Raw genomic sequence first — 15183 nt, 5'->3', positions numbered from 1 at the left:
GTCCTGGCTGATCTCCCCTCTTTCCCCTTCCACCCATTGGCTTTTGTCTCCCACCAGGCCCCCGGTGAAGAACCTGGCTCTGTGTTCTCCATCCCCTCCTCGCTGGCACTGCCAGGCTGGGATGAGGAGCCCCTCAGCCTTCCCTGCTCTGGGCTGGACAAGCCCAGCTCCCTCAGCCTCTGCTCACAACCCAGGGGCTCCAGCCCCACCTTGGAGGCCCTTCCCAGCCCCTGCTCCAGCTGCCAGACATCTTTCCTGCCCTGGGCAACCCAACCCAGGCCACAGTGACCTGGATAATCCCCGTCCTTGATGTCCTGGTCACACAGCCCTGGCCCCTTGTGCCCATGTCAGGCTCTGGGGTGGATCCTGTGGAACATCCTTTGGTGGAGGCTGTGGCTCCAGGTGGGCCGGGGGGATCCTGGGGGACAGGGACCCCGCTGGGCATGGACAGCATTGGACTTGTTGGGAGAAACTGTGAGGGGGAGCTGGGGCCGAGTGAGCAACCCAGTGACCTGACACAGCCCTGCTGGGATGGCACACAGCCCCTCTGGGATGTCACAGCCTGCTCTGTGAGCTCACAGCCCCTTCTCTAATGTCACACAGCTGGTCTCTGATGTCACAGCCAACTCATTGATGTCATAGTCTGCTCTGTGATGTCAGACCTCTGCCCTGTGGTGTCACAGCTGGCTCTGTGATGTCACAGAGGCAGTCTGTGATGTCATAGCTTCTCTATGCCCTCACATAACCCACTCTGTGATGTCATAGCCCACTCTGTGACCTCATGTTACCAGATGATCAATTGCCTACACCAGGTGAGCTGACACCTGGAGCTTGTTCTCCACATCCCCAGGCCTATGGAAACCACACAGTGCCCATTGTGTGAGAAGGGGAACTGGAAGTTCAGCAGCCTCAGGGTCCTGCCAGCTCAGCCAGGCCCAATGGAACATTGGGGTTTTCAAGTTTTCAATATTCTGGGTAAGAAAGAGTGACAGTAACAAAACTTCTACGCAGGAATTAGGAAGGGCAGACTTTGGCCTGTTCAGGATGCAGATTTGGGGAGTACCAAATCAGGTACTGATTTTTTAAGGGAAACAGCCCTTAAAAACAAATGGGGTCCAGGAAGGATGAACACATTTCAAGAAAGTAATCTTAAGGGGGAAGGAGCTGCCTGTCCCAGTGTGGCAGAAGATGAGCTGGTGAGGAAAATGACTGGCCTGGCTGCCCATGGAGCTTTTGTGGGAACTCAGGGAAAAAGGGCCAGCAACTCAGGAAGTGTTTAAGGATGTTTTTAGGTTATAAAGAAAAAAAAGTTGAGAGGTGAAAGCTGAGTTAGAAATTAACCTGGCAGCATTTGTAAAAAATGTTAAGTCATTTTTATATAAAATTTAATAGCAAAAAGGAGGGAGAAGGAGAACCTCTACTCTTCATTGGATAAAGTGGAGAAAACTGTAACTAAAGAAAAGGAAAAGGCTGAGCTACTTAACACCTTCTTTTCTCAATTTTCAATATTAGGACAGGCTGTCCTCAGGACAAGTGTTCTCCTGAGCTGGTGGATGGGCACAGGGAGCAGAACAGCCCCCTGGAATCCAGGAGGAAGCAGCTGGGGACCTGCTGAGCCACTCAGATGCTCACAGGTGTGTGGGATCAGATGGGATCCATCCTAGGGGGATGAGGGAGCTGTGGATGAGCTCCCCAAGCTGCTCTCCATCATTTACCATCAGTCCTGGCTCAGCAGGGAGGGCCCAGAGCACTGGAGGTGCCAGTGTGAGCCCATCCCCAGGAAGGGCTGGAAGGAGGAGCTGGGGAACTCCAGGCCTGTCAGCCTGACCTGGGTGCCCGGCAAGGTTATGGAACAGATCACCTTGAGTGCCATCACAGGGCACCCACAGGATGGCCCAGGGATCAGAGCCAGCCAGCGTGGATTTCAATAACTGCATTGATGATCTGGATGAGGGGATTGAGTCCATCATCAGCAAATTTGCGGATGACACCAAGCTGGGTGTGAGTGTGGATCTGCTGGAGGGTAGGAGGGCTCTGCAGAGGAACTTGGACAGGCTGGATCCAGGGCCCAAATCCAACAAGGTGAGGTTTAATAAGTCCCAGTGCCGGGTCCTGCACTTTGGCCACAACAAGCCCTGCAGCTCTACAGGCTGGGGACAGAGTGGCTGGAGAGCAGCCAGGCAGAAAGGGACCTGCAGGGACTGAGGGACAGCAGGCTGGACATGAGGCAGCAGTGTGCCCAGGTGGCCAAGAAGGCCAATGGCTCCAGGCCTGGATCAGGAATGGTGTGGCCAGCAGGAGCAGGGCAGGGATTCTTCCCCTGTGCTCAGCACTGCTTGGGCAGCACCTCGAGTGCTGTGTCCAGTTCTGGGCCCCCCAATTTAGGAAGGACCTGGAGGGGCTGGAGCATGTCCAGAGAAGGGCAACAGGGCTGGGGAGGGGTCTGGAGCACAAGTCCTGTGAGGAGTGGCTGAGGGAGCTGGGGTTGTTTATCCTGGAGAAGAGGAGGCTCAGGGGAGACAAGGCAGTGTCAGGGCACAGGTTGGACTTTATGATCTCCAAAGCCTTTTCCAACCTTGCTGATTCTGGGATTCTCTGAAACCACCCTTGGAGCAGTTGCAGGATGAGCCCTGGGCCTCCTCTTCAGCAGCTCCAGCAGCCCAGGTCCCTCAGCTTCTCCTGGCAGCCCCAAAGCCCATCCTGTCAGTCCTGCAGAGCCTCTGCAGCTCCTCCTCATTGCCCAGAACAGGGAGCCCCAGAGGCAGACACAGCAGCCCAGATGTGCCCCCCTGGCCTGGGGTGCCTCTGGCAAGGGAGCAGCAGCAGGCACTGCAGGAGCCTGCAGACAATTCCTGCAGCACTTGTAGGATGATCCTGCTGCCCAAGGGACGTTCCCATGGGGCCAAGTCAGGAACTGCAATAGGGAGTGGGGCCAGAGAGGAAAGGGCAAACAGGGATGGGCTGTTTGCAGGGCAGGGAAGGGGGGGGGGGGGGGGGGGGGGGGGCAAGAGGAAGAAATTTGTCTAAGGGAAGAGTAAAGAAAACAAAGGAGAAGCCAAGGAAATGCTGAGGGCAGTTTGGGGGTGGCTGCCAGGCAGCCCTGGCTCTGAGCAACAGCGTCTGCAGTGGCACAGGAAACTCCCAGCTGATGGGAACAAACTTTCTGGCTGACTGCAGAGGCCAGGACAAAGCTGAGTGGTTTCCCTGGTGTCCCGCAGGCCTTGCTGGCCCCAGGGGCTGATGGCATTTGTGCTCCCTCAGGTTCATGTCCCCACAGCAACAGCATGGGGGTGCTGGCCCTGCTGTGTGCAATGCAAACAGGGGCTGCTGAGGCAGTGCTGTCGTGTCTGTGCCTGCAAGGATGGGGCACCTGTGTGAGCTGGGGGAGAGGCCAGGGCTGCAGAGGGGGGATGTTGTTGGCAGCTGCATGAGGACGCTCTGGGACGCTGCCCTGGGCTGTGCAGCGCACTGGGCATGGATCAGCCCCTGCTCTGCTGCTCCTTCCCATCTGCCCCAGGGCCCTTGCAGAGCACCAGCCATGCTGTTTGCCCCCAGCCTGCCCACGGCCAGCCTGGGGCTGCTGACGGGGGTTTCTGTGCTGAGCATTGGCCTGGCCGTGTCCTTGAGAGAGCCTGGGCAAGGAGCCTGGAGCCCCCAGGGCCTGGCCTGAGGCGTCAGCGCTGCCCCAGCAGTGCCCATGGCCTGTCCCTGCTGCAGCCCCGGCACTGCCACCCCCAGGGCTGTGCCCGGCCCCGAGAGCACTCAGGCCCTGCAGCAACACCAGGGCCACCAGGGCAGCGGGGCAGGGCCACAGCAGCAGCACTGGCAACACCAAGTGCTGCTGCTGCTGCTGCTGGGCACAGCTGCTGGGCCAGCACTGATCTGCCCCAGCTCTGCACACAGACATTGCTGCTGCAGCTCCAGAGAAGGCAACAAAAGGGCATCTCTGCAGAAAACTCTGCTGGGACATCCCTTAGTTCCTTCAAACCCACCAAGGGAATAGCTCCTCATCGACACACTCTGTGGCTATAGGGAAGGTGGAGAGAAACAAAATGAGAAATAGCGCAAAAAGTGACATTTCTCTGTGGACAATATGAAAAAAATAAAATAAAGGAAAAGAACCTCCAAAATGAAACCAACAAGGAGTATCAAAGATGACTTTTATTACAAGAGATTTGTAGAAATTGGCTAGCAGTTTATTGTTTCTGAAACCATCCAGTCATCAGTCTCCACACTGCAGCCTTGAGCTCCTGGTTCCTCAGGCTGTAGATGAGGGGGTTCAGGGCTGGAGGCACCACCAAGTACAGAACTGACAGGGCCAGATCCAGGGATGGGGAGGACAGTGAAAGTGGTTTCAGGTAGGAAAAAAAAGAGGTGCTGATAAACAGTGAGACCACGGCCAGGTGAGGGAGGCAGGTGGAAAAGGCTTTGTGCCATCCCTGCTCAGAGGGGATCCTCAGCACGGCCCTGAAGATCTGCACATAGGAGAAAACAATGAACATGAAACAGCCAAAGAACAGGAAAGCACTACCCATAGGAGGACCAAGTTCCCTGAGGTAGGATTTGGAGCAGGAGAGCTTGAGGATCTGTGGGATTTCACAGAAGAACTGGCCCAGGGCATTGCCATGGCACAGGGGCAGGGAAAATGTATTGGCTTTGTGCATGAGAGCATTGAGAAAGGCACTGGCCCAGGCAGCTGCTGCCATGTGGGCACAAGCTCTGCTGCCCAGGAGGGTCCCGTAGTGCAGGGGTTTGCAGATGGACACGTAGCGGTCGTAGCACATCACGGTCAGGAGGAAATACTCTGCTGAGATGAAGAAGAGAAAGAAAAAGACCTGAGCAGCACATCCAGTGTAGGAGATGTTGCTGGTGTCCCAGAGGGAATTGTGCATGGCTTTGGGGACAGTGGTGCAGATGGAGCCCAGGTCAGCGAGGGCCAGGTTGAGCAGGAAGAAGAACATGGGCGTGTGCAGGTGGTGGCCGCAGGCTACGGCGCTGATGATGAGGCCGTTGCCCAGGAGGGCAGCCAGGGAGATGCCCAGCAAGAGGCAGAAGTGCAGGAGCTGCAGCTGCCGCGTGTCTGCCAATGCCAGCAGGAGGAAGTGCCTGATGGAGCTGCTGTTGGACATTTGCTGGGGCTGCACATGGGAATCTGTAAGAAAAGTAATCATGGAATAGTTGGGTTTGGAGAGGACTTGAAATATCCCAGCACAGCCTGGGGGCACTTTCCCCCCACTGCCTGCCCAGGGCTCTGCTGCCTGGAGCTGTCCCTGCCAGCAGCTGCTTCCCTGTGCCCAGGGCTGGGCCCTGCCAGTGCTGCCAGAGCCCAGCCCAGCCCTGGGGGCTCAGCTCTTCCGTGCAGAGCCCTCCCAGCTCAGGCACTGCCCAGGGGCAGCTCTGGCTCTGCAGGCTCTGATGGCAACGTCAGAGCAACCCTGAGGAGGCTGGAAAAGCGACACTGATGTTGCCTGTGAGGGGCCCTGTACTGATTTCTGTCACTGCCTGGTTTATTCACATCTAAAAGATTTTTTATTTTCTCAACCTGAAGTGAGAGATGAGGATTCATGTGGAATTTCCCATCCAGGCAACACAGAGCAGTAGATTAAAAAGCAGATTTTTCCCTTTCATGCAGCCCCTGCCTTGCTGTGCTCCATGTATAATCTACTTGAAAATGTTCTGCAGTTAAATGCCATGCTGGGAGCAGTCCTGAACAATGCAGCATCCTCCCCACACAAGGAGAACACTTCCAAGCCTCACCAGCTGTCTCCTGCCACCCAGATCTTGTCCCCCAATGCTGGGAGCAGCTGCCAGGGCTGGCTGAGAGCTGTCCCTGGCAGGCAGCAGAGTCCCTGCCCCAGCACAGCGCCCTGGGCTGCAGGACCCTGCTCTGCAGGACAGCCCTGGGCACCCCTGGCTGCTCTGCACAAGAGACAAGCAGAGAATGCACTCACAGGCTTTGCAGGCATTGGCATGTTGCAGCTTGAGGAGATGGCTCCAGGAGCTGCAGCTGCATTGTCCTGCAGCCAGAGGTTCCTGTGCCAAGGGCTGGCAGTGATTGTGCCCCAGGCACTTCTCAGCCCCTTGCCAGCCCTGACTGATTGAAGCTCTCTGTGCCTCTGGGCTGTGCCCAGGCTGGCTGCAGGCAGTGCCCCAGCCCTGCTGGGCTGGCACAAGAGCTGCTCATCCAGAGAAATGTGCTTTTGAAACTCTTCTTGGTGACCAGGAGCTGCCTCTGTGCCAGGAGCCCAGCCCAGCTCAGCAGCACAGACACAGCACAAGGACTTTAATCAGCCTCTGGGGCTTTGTGCTCAGGCCCTGCACATCAGTCCCTGAGAGGGAGCTGAAGAAACCTCTCCAGAACTCCAAGGCAGAATCCAACTCCAAAGTTTCTTGGACTTTTAATGGGTCCCAGAGAGGGATACGACTGAGCAAGTGTCCCCAGGCCCCAGGCAGAGCAGAGAACTGCAGGCAGTGATGACAGGTGGGGACAAAGAGAAGCCAAGTCTTGGTGCCCTGGGCCACAGCAGGGTCTGTGCCAGCAAGGGCTGGGAGGAGACACCTTGTCCTGAGGCCCTGGGGCCTCCTGGCACAGCCCCAGCCAGGCTGGGCACTGTCAGCCCCTTGTGCTGCCCTCAGCATCCCCCCCTAGCCCACATCCCAGTGGCCTCAAGGATCTGCTGCAAGGAGTCCCTGGGGAGCCTTGCTCAGCAATGGCCCTGGGGGCTCCTTCATGCTCCCTGCAGGGACTGCAGGATTTTCAAAGGACTTTGGCTTTGGCTTTTGCCTTGGAGTCTCTGAGAGGTTTGTGCAATCATGGCCTCCAATTATCTGCTGTAATTAGTCCCTGGAGAGGCTTTGTCAGTAACAACACTCAGTGAGGCTCATTAATGCTTCAAGGTACTTCAGTTATTTTAAGGTACTTGATGTTTCCCTTTTGATACAGACTCTGTGAGATGTTTGTGCAATCATGGCCCCAATTATCTGCTTTAACGAGTCCCTTGAGAGCTTTGTACTGACACTCAGTGGGGCTCATTAATGCCTTGAGATACTCAAGGTTTTTAAGGTACTTTATGGATTTAAGAATACTTTTAGATACTTTCAAGGATTTTCCTTCCCACGCTGAGTCTCTGAGAGCTTTTTGTGCCATCCTGGCCTCCAATTCTCTCCTCCAAGGAGTCCATGAGGAGCCTGTGTTGGGTATCTTCCCCCCTTCTGTTTTACAACAAAGATGGAACTGAAAGAATTTTGTAAGACTTTCTAAAAGAATCCAAACAAACACAGGAGAATTAACAATACACCAACAACCACTAAGAGAATGAATAGTCCTATTGAAGCTCGACACCATCCAACCCTTTAGTCCCTCTGATTGGAAGAGTTTATTGAACCAGACTTTTTTTTCCACTTGAAGCTTCTTGAACCCTTCCTTCAGTATCTGAATGCTCTTGTGGATTGACTCGCTGTGGCTGGAGAGGTTCATGCAGCACATGGCCTCAGAGTCTACACAGCCATGCCCATGTGCCCAGAGTAAAAACTCTATCGCTGTTCTGCAGGGTGGCGTGTCTGATGGTTTCTGTGTCTGAGAGCAGCCACTCAATGTGAGGGAGGTAGCATTGGTTTGCTTACTTAACAGGCACCCAGGATGGTCTGATTGCCCTAAAGCTTTAGCTGCAGCCACCCAAGGTAGTCCAAATTGGGGGTGCAACCATCCGATACCTGGATTAAAGCTTTCAAAGACATCTCTTTGATATCATCCAATACTTCTCTGGGGATACCTGCTGCTTGATCATCTGGTAGGCTGTGTTGTCCTGCTCCAGCTAGATGGTTGATTGTCAATTCCACCCTTGCCTCATTATTAGCACAGTCTGCTATTAATTGATTTAGTAAACACTTCCATCCCCCTTCCCACAGGGTGTATTCTGTAGGTGACAACAACATGGTCATAATATATTTTAAATCATAGGGAATTAAGACACATGCTTTAAACATGGCCCTCATTAGGCCATTAAAACAAGGTAAGTCCTTCCTATGGTCTTTAGCTGCCCTACACAGATCATTGATTTCCCCATAAACTAATGGCTGATACCTGGGATTCTGCCCCCTTCTTTCATAACATACAGGGGCAATGAGGATTTTCGAGGCTATTTGCCAGTCTCCTTCCTTAACTGGAGGCATGGCCCAAGGTGGAGAGGATGATTGACAGTGGGGGCGTGACCCGCAGTTATGGGGGTGGAGTCTGGAGGTTCGTTCCGGGTGGAAGAGAAGTCTGTGGTAGCAGGAAGTGGAGGAGCCAAGATGGAGGGAGGATGGTCGGGCTCCAGAGCCACGTTCCGGCTCCTTCCATCTTGAGTCTCCAGGGCATGATGCTCCAAGACTGCGTGGCCATTGCCATCTTGGACCATCTTGGAAGGTCTGAGAAAGGCAGGTTTGAGGGGTGGTCCGGAGTTAGGAGTGACCAACAGATTGAGTTTTCGACACGCTGCTTGCTGGTGAAGGGTCTCAAGGATGGCGTGGAAGATGGGGAGCATGCAGGGTGCAACGGGGTCCCTTTTGATCAAAAGGCTCTAAATTTAACTCCCACTGAGTCCCAAAATCCAGTGGTATGGATTTCATCAGCAGAGGTATCTGGAAGGTTTTTATTAATCCACCTTATGATGATTTTAATTCGTACTTTGAAAATGTTATGTCATGATCAGTGATAGTTAAAGCATACGTATACGTTCCTTTCTACTTTGGACATCTGGCTGCCCATTTTTCTCTTTCTCTGCCTTATGGGGAAGAGCCACCAGAACACCCCAAATCAATTATGGGGCATGGGTGCATATTGTAAAAACACAGTGGCAAAATGGTCAATAAATGTCTTGCATTTCCCCAAACCCACCTGCAATCCTATGCAGGTGAAACCGTTCTGGTCCCTGCCGATCCTGGGCAAGGTCCCTCAAAGCAATGATGAATCCGCTGGGCCCAGCACAATCCAAAATCCCAGGGAGCCCTGGCCTATCCATCAGCTAACCCCAGCTGGCCTGACTGACACAGGGAGCCCTGAATGTCATGGTCCCTGTTTGGGTGCCAAATGTCACAATGAAGGTGGCTGTGTCAAACCTCTCTGGTTCCCTGACTTCATGGCGAGGGTGGCAAAAATGAAAAGGAGCAGGATCAATGGAGTTGTTTAAAAGGAACTTTAATAACAGGGTGAAAAATAATAAACATGGAGAAGTTGAGAACAGTATGAGGGGCAGGATCAAAAGACCCGAGACAAAGGGGAGCAACAACATGTACACTTGATTGTAGAACACTCTAGAACAACTACCCTATAGGGGAAACAAGTAACCAGTAGGAGAGGAGAACTTGGACAACTTAGCATAACAACACTAAAGGCTTTTTGGAGAAGTTTCAAACTCACCCTAAGATAAACAAATGATTCCCAGGGCTTGAAACTCGCACCCAGTTCTTCTGGGGTAAAATCTGTCTGACTCTGAGTTACAGCTGGGCTAACTCCCACACCGCTGCTTTGCTCTGGCCCCTTGGGACCATGTGGCCCAACAGAGCCACAGGGATGTCCTTGGTTCCACGAGGCCCCACAGTGTCACAATGGTCCCTTGGATCCATGGTGCTCTGCAGTGTCACAATGGCCCCTTCATTTCACAAGGCTCCCAAGTGTCACATTGGTCTCCATTGGAAGGAAACCACAGAGCCCCCATGTTTCAGGAGCTGATGAACAGCAGCCACCAGAGGCCAAGGCAAGCCTGAGCTGTCTGTCCTGGCAGGTTTGCTTGAAGCAACCTATGGATATTTGAAATTATGAATGTGGAGTTCTAATTTCAGGCATTTGTGCCTGGAGAAGAGGGATGTTTTTCTTCCATACAAAGAAAAGCAGAGAGCCCTTGTTGCAGTGTGATGCCCCTCAGGTGTGCCAACCTTTCCCCTCCCCCTTTTGCCCTCCTGCTAAGAGGTGTCCATCAATCTTAACATTCCAGCAAGGGTGTCGTGTGGTTGGCAGAAATTCAAAAGATGCCCCTCAGGTCCAGGCTCATTGGCCTGTCAAAGTGTCTCTATCCCTTGAGCCTTCCTCTCCTCCCCCCTGGTTGGCTCTTACCTGTCCCTTCCCCTCCCCCTGTCCCTGGGCCTTAAAAGGACACGAGACCACGCAGTCGGCATTCTGTTGGGAGCTGTTACCACATTCAGAGGTCTACCATTCTGAAAAAAAACTCTGGATTAAGACTCAACGATAGAATCCTCTCCTGTTTCTCTTCACCGTTGCCTGAACCTTTTCCACCAGAGGTAAACTGAGTTTCTACTTTGCCTGGATTTGTTCTGAGTGCCCAGCTGCAGCACCCAGCTGGCCAAAGGTATCTCTGGGGTGAAACGCCACAGTTGCTGCCTTTGGTCCAGCAGCAAGGGCTAGACGAAGCCAGGCATGCCACACCCGGAAACATAGGGAGTATTATTCTATACAGAGCAGACTATGACATCACTGAGTTGGCTGTGACATCACAGACCAGCTGTGTGACATTAGAGAAGGGGCTGTGAGCTCACAGAGCAGGCTGTGACATCCCAGAGGGGCTGTGTGACATCCCAGCAGGGCTGTGTCAGGTCATTGAGTTGCACACTCGGCCCCAGATCCCCCTCACAGTTTCTCCCAACAAGTCCAATGCTGTCCATGCCCAGCGGGGTCCCTGTCCCCCGGGATCCCCCCGGCCCACCTGGAGCCACAGCCTCCACCAAAGGATGTTCCACAGGATCCACCCCAGAGCCTGACATGGGCACAAGGGGCCAGGGCTGTGTGACCAGGACATCAAGGACGGGGATTATCCAGGTCACTGTGGCCTGGGTTGGGTTGCCCAGGGCAGGAAAGATGTCTGGCAGCTGGAGCAGGGGCTGGGAAGGGCCTCCAAGGTGGGGCTGGAGCCCTTGGGCTGTGAGCAGAGGCTGAGGGAGCTGGGCTTGTCCAGCCCAGAGCAGGGAAGGCTGAGGGGCTCCTCATCCCAGCCTGGCAGTGCCAGCGAGGAGGGGATGGAGAACACAGAGCCAGGCTCTTCACCGGGGGCCTGGTGGGAGACAAAAGCCAATGGGTGGGAGGGGAAAGAGGGGAGATCAGCCAGGACAGGAGGAGATGAAATGAGTCAGGCTGGTTTCAGCATTTCCTCAGTACCAAGAGCAGCCTGACCTCCCTTCTCCATCCACCACTGACAGCTTTGCAAATCAGGAATTGTTGGAGCTGTTTTGCACCCACTCCAGGACGAGCATCCTGATACAAGAACTTAATTGTGTTTATATCGATCACAGAACCATGTTAGTCAAAAATCAATTTTAGTATGAAAATCACTTGTGGGTGGTGGACTCATTAGGAACTGCTGGGAAGTTGCACATAGCTCAAGGAAGAGCGAGATTGTTATTAAATTGTGTCCTGTTCGACCATGGTCTGTTTGCCATGAAGAGAAACTTTCTGTGCCTCTGAGTCTCACCAGTTCCTGACCCCCAAAGGACACAAACCTGATGAGTTGTTGTTCCCACTCCAGTGGCTGCACTTGGACCTCCCTCTATCCCCAGAGCAGAGCTCCCTTGTCCCAGAAAGTCCCTGGCAATGCAGGGATGAAGGAAACAGGACAGGCTGTGGGGATCAGGGGCAGAGCCAGGGAGAAGAATGACTTTTGCATTTGATGGGGCTGTGCCTTCCCTTGGCTTTGTTGGCTGACAAGAAATGAACATCCCTCTGTGTCTCGGGCAGCTCCTTCTGCAAGGAAAGCAGGTGGGAGTTGGAGCCAAGGAGCTGAAAGCTGCAGGTGCAGCCTGGGCTGGAGGGAGCTCAGATTTGCCCAAGGCTGCTCTGAGTGCCAGGGCTTGGATGGGGGAAATGGTGGGGTGGGGGTAGGGACAGAGTCTGATTGATTGTCAGCCATGAAGGGTCTGGATTTTCATATCTATTCAAACTGCATGAGGAGGTACTTGGATTCAGTGTCAATTGGAGATTGCACATATCGATTTATCTAACAGGAAAACAAAACTAAACAGGACCTGAGAAATCTTTTCTCGCTGTCTTTTTAAATATCAGGTATTCAGTTTGAATACACTACTGAGATCTACTTAACCACAAAGGATTTGAAAATTAAAATCAAATGATTCCCAGAGGCTTGGCTTGTTCAGGTGTTCTGAATGTTCATGAGCCCTGGGACACTGAATTCCTGCACTGAAGAGCTGAAGGCTGAACAAGCCTCTGGAGCAGTGAAATTCAGCAGCAGCCTCCAAGTTGCTGAGGATGTCAGCAGCCCCCAGTGAGGCCATCCCTGCCCAGAGACCGTGGGGGAATGGGCAGACAAGGAGAGCGTCCCTGGGGCTGGGGCAGCACAACTCAGAGGCACCAGCGGCTCCAGCTGGGCAATGGAGTGTGGAATGTGGCTGGGAAAGCCCTGCCTGGGCTGGGCCAAGCAGCACACACAAGCCCTGACTCCTATCCCCCAGACAACTCTCTCAAGGAGACATTTGAAAGGAATTACAATTGTTTGTGTCCTTTCAGTTGGGCTCCCTGGAGAAATACCAACAAGAGATTGTCAGGAGCTCAAAAGAACTAAACAGCCTTTACTGGTAACTTTAGAAAATCAGAGAAATTTTGGGAAACGGTTTTTTACGATATTGTACTTGTTTTGGTTTGTGAATTTAAATTTTTTCTAGTATTGAGATTTCTTAATTAATGTATTGATGAATGTGGTGGGTTTTAGTGTCGGTTAAGTATTTATGTATTTATTTTGTTGTGAGATAGGATTAGCAGAAAGGTAAAGTAGGCTTAAAATTCCAAAAGGGAAAAGGAAAATTTTTTTTAAAAGTAATTAAAGAAAAAAAGTAGTAAGAATTAAAATAAACTCTTTAGAACACTTTATTTTTCTTTACAACCTTTTCTTTTTATGACAATGTAAAGAAACTAAATCTAAAATTTCTAGTTAGTTTACTATTTCTAGAATAGTCTTTTTTTAGTTGACTTAGGGAGAGAAGTTTTTCTTGTTAACGTTACGGAGATTTTTTTACAAGAGGAAAAAAATAGGAATTTGTGGTTCTAAATTTTGTCATGGATCACAGTTATCTGGGGAACTTTGTTTTTCTGAAGTTGGTTTTTGTGCTACAAGCTGTTTAACAGCTTGTTGATGGGCCATGTCGACTTATGGGGTATTGTTTTAAAGATGAATTCTTTAAAGGTATAAGTTTTTATTATTTACTTTACAAACTGTTTTTATCTCTGGGAATAGAGATCTACTCTAGGGGGTAGTGGATTAAGTTGGGTTTTTTTCTGTTTAAACTTTTTATGAAATTACAGGTTTTTTTAAGTTGTTTATTTTAGTATGCAGGTTTTTGTTTGATATTATTTTGAATACTTTTATTTTTTTATAGTTTTACGTGTTATAAAGTAAAAGAGTTTTTCATTATAGTTTATAAGGGGAATTTTAATTTTAAAATTAAGAGTTTTTCCTTCTTTTTTAATAAGAATTTAGATTCTTACTTACTTACTTTGATGGTTTTATGGGTATTTATATGCTTATATTTTCTTTTTTTCTTTTACTCGATGGAGCAATGAAGTACTGAAAGGATTAACACCTAAACTGCCAGTAACTTGTGGTGGAAGTTGTGCTTGGGTTGTGTTAGGATTGGCTTTATGGTTGATTTTGGGTTTTTCTTTGTGTTTAATTTTAGTTGTAGGGTTACTTTGTATGGGTGGTAGGTTGTAGGGGTTTTTGGTTTGAGTTGTGTTGGGAGAGGGGACATGATGGTGAGATTTTAATAGCTGTGGCTGGCTTTGTTCTGGTTGGGGTTTTGTAGCCTCTTTTGTTTTCCTGTTTGGGAGTTGTTGGGGTTTGGTTTGGTCAGAATGGGGCCAATGGGGGTGGGGGGGGGGGCAGCCTGGGGAGGGGGGAAGGGGCTCAGCCCATGGCAGGGTTGCTTGGTTTGGTTTGGTTTGGTTTGGTTTGGTTTGGTTGAGATGGGGACTGGGGCAAGTGCCCGCTGCTTCTTTGTTGACTGGAAAAGAAAGAGGAGGTTCCTGGGTTTTTTTGTCTTTAACGTTTGTATTTCACAGAGGCATGTTCAGTATCTCAGTGGTTTAACAGATTGTCAGTTACACAAAAAGTTATGTATCACTTTTTAAAATTCTTCTAATGTCAAATTACAACAGATATTCAATCAACTAAACAACATTTCTCAAAGCATTGACTTGGCCCATTCAACTTCACAAACTCCAAGCCTGTTCAATTTAATGTTAATCAAAATTTACAGGAGCACAGAGACAGAAGAAGACGCAGAAAGAGATAAAAGACAAAAAAGATGCAGAGAGGGACACACACAGCTACCAACTCCTGGATTCCAGCAGTGTTCAGATGGAAATTCCAAGATGATCCAGGGTCAAGATGTGTGCTTGCCTTGTGGTCAGCCTTCAATACCCCTTGGTCTCCCTGGGCCCTTCCCCCAGGTGGGGCTTGGGCTCATTTGGTCCCTCAGGAGCTGGGCTGGGGCTGCAGAGGTGGCTGTGGAGCATTGCCTGTGCTGTGCCAGGGACTGGCAGCCACTGCTGGGCTGGGATAGAGGCTCTGGGGGGATTGGGGTTCCAGGGCAGGACAAGGCTGGACCTGCCCCTTCCTCCCCCACACATGAAATGTTTTGATCCAACAGTCTCCTCCAGTCTGTCACAACAGGCAATATCGGAGGTGGAACCCAACTTCTGGCCATGGGCACCTGGCCGAGAAGGACAGGACAGTTCTTTTCCATAGGAAGGAAAGCACAGAGCCCCAGTGTTTGGAGAGCCTCAGTAGGCCAAGGCCAGCCAGACTTGTCAGGAATGGAAGATTTTGTCTGGGACCAGACTTCAGATAAAGGGAATATTAGAGGTGGAACCCCAATCTCAGCCATGAGTACCTGGAGAAGCAGGACAGTTCTTCCCCATAGGAAGGAAACCACAGAGCCTTCCCCAGTGTTTTTTGAGACAGATGCAAAGTGACCCTTGTAAAACCACTGCAAGACAGACTTGTCCTGGGAATATTCCTATTGGAACAATTGCTGGATATAAGGTGGTGTTGTTTATTTCTGGAGTCACATACTGTTGCTATTGGATTTCTAAAGTCCATACCTCCTTGGTGTGTTCTTACAGCTGCAGATCTTCACAGCACAGACTCCTTCTGCTGCAGCATGCTCTTTCACAGTTCAGGG

The 15183-nt window shown here is 51.2% G+C and overlaps 2 protein-coding genes across 2 annotated transcripts in view; one reads left to right on the top strand and one right to left on the bottom strand.

Annotated features, from left to right (window-relative positions):
- The window catches only part of LOC139604076 (uncharacterized), a 1261625-nt gene that overhangs the window by 63487 nt on the left and 1182955 nt on the right, over positions 1 to 15183 (top strand).
- Positions 4197 to 5129, bottom strand: LOC139604054 (olfactory receptor 14A16-like). Its single transcript, XM_071455041.1, has one exon. The coding sequence runs from the start codon at positions 5127 to 5129 to the stop codon at positions 4197 to 4199; it is 933 nt and encodes a 310-aa protein (XP_071311142.1).

Source organism: Agelaius tricolor, unplaced genomic scaffold, assembly GCF_023055355.1.
Source record: "Agelaius tricolor isolate 1412-34295 unplaced genomic scaffold, bAgeTri1.0.p SCAF_43, whole genome shotgun sequence".
NCBI classification, from domain to species: Eukaryota; Metazoa; Chordata; class Aves; order Passeriformes; family Icteridae; genus Agelaius; species Agelaius tricolor.
The sequence above is the reverse complement of the archived record's forward strand: the minus strand, read 5'-3'. Positions and strand labels throughout refer to the sequence as shown.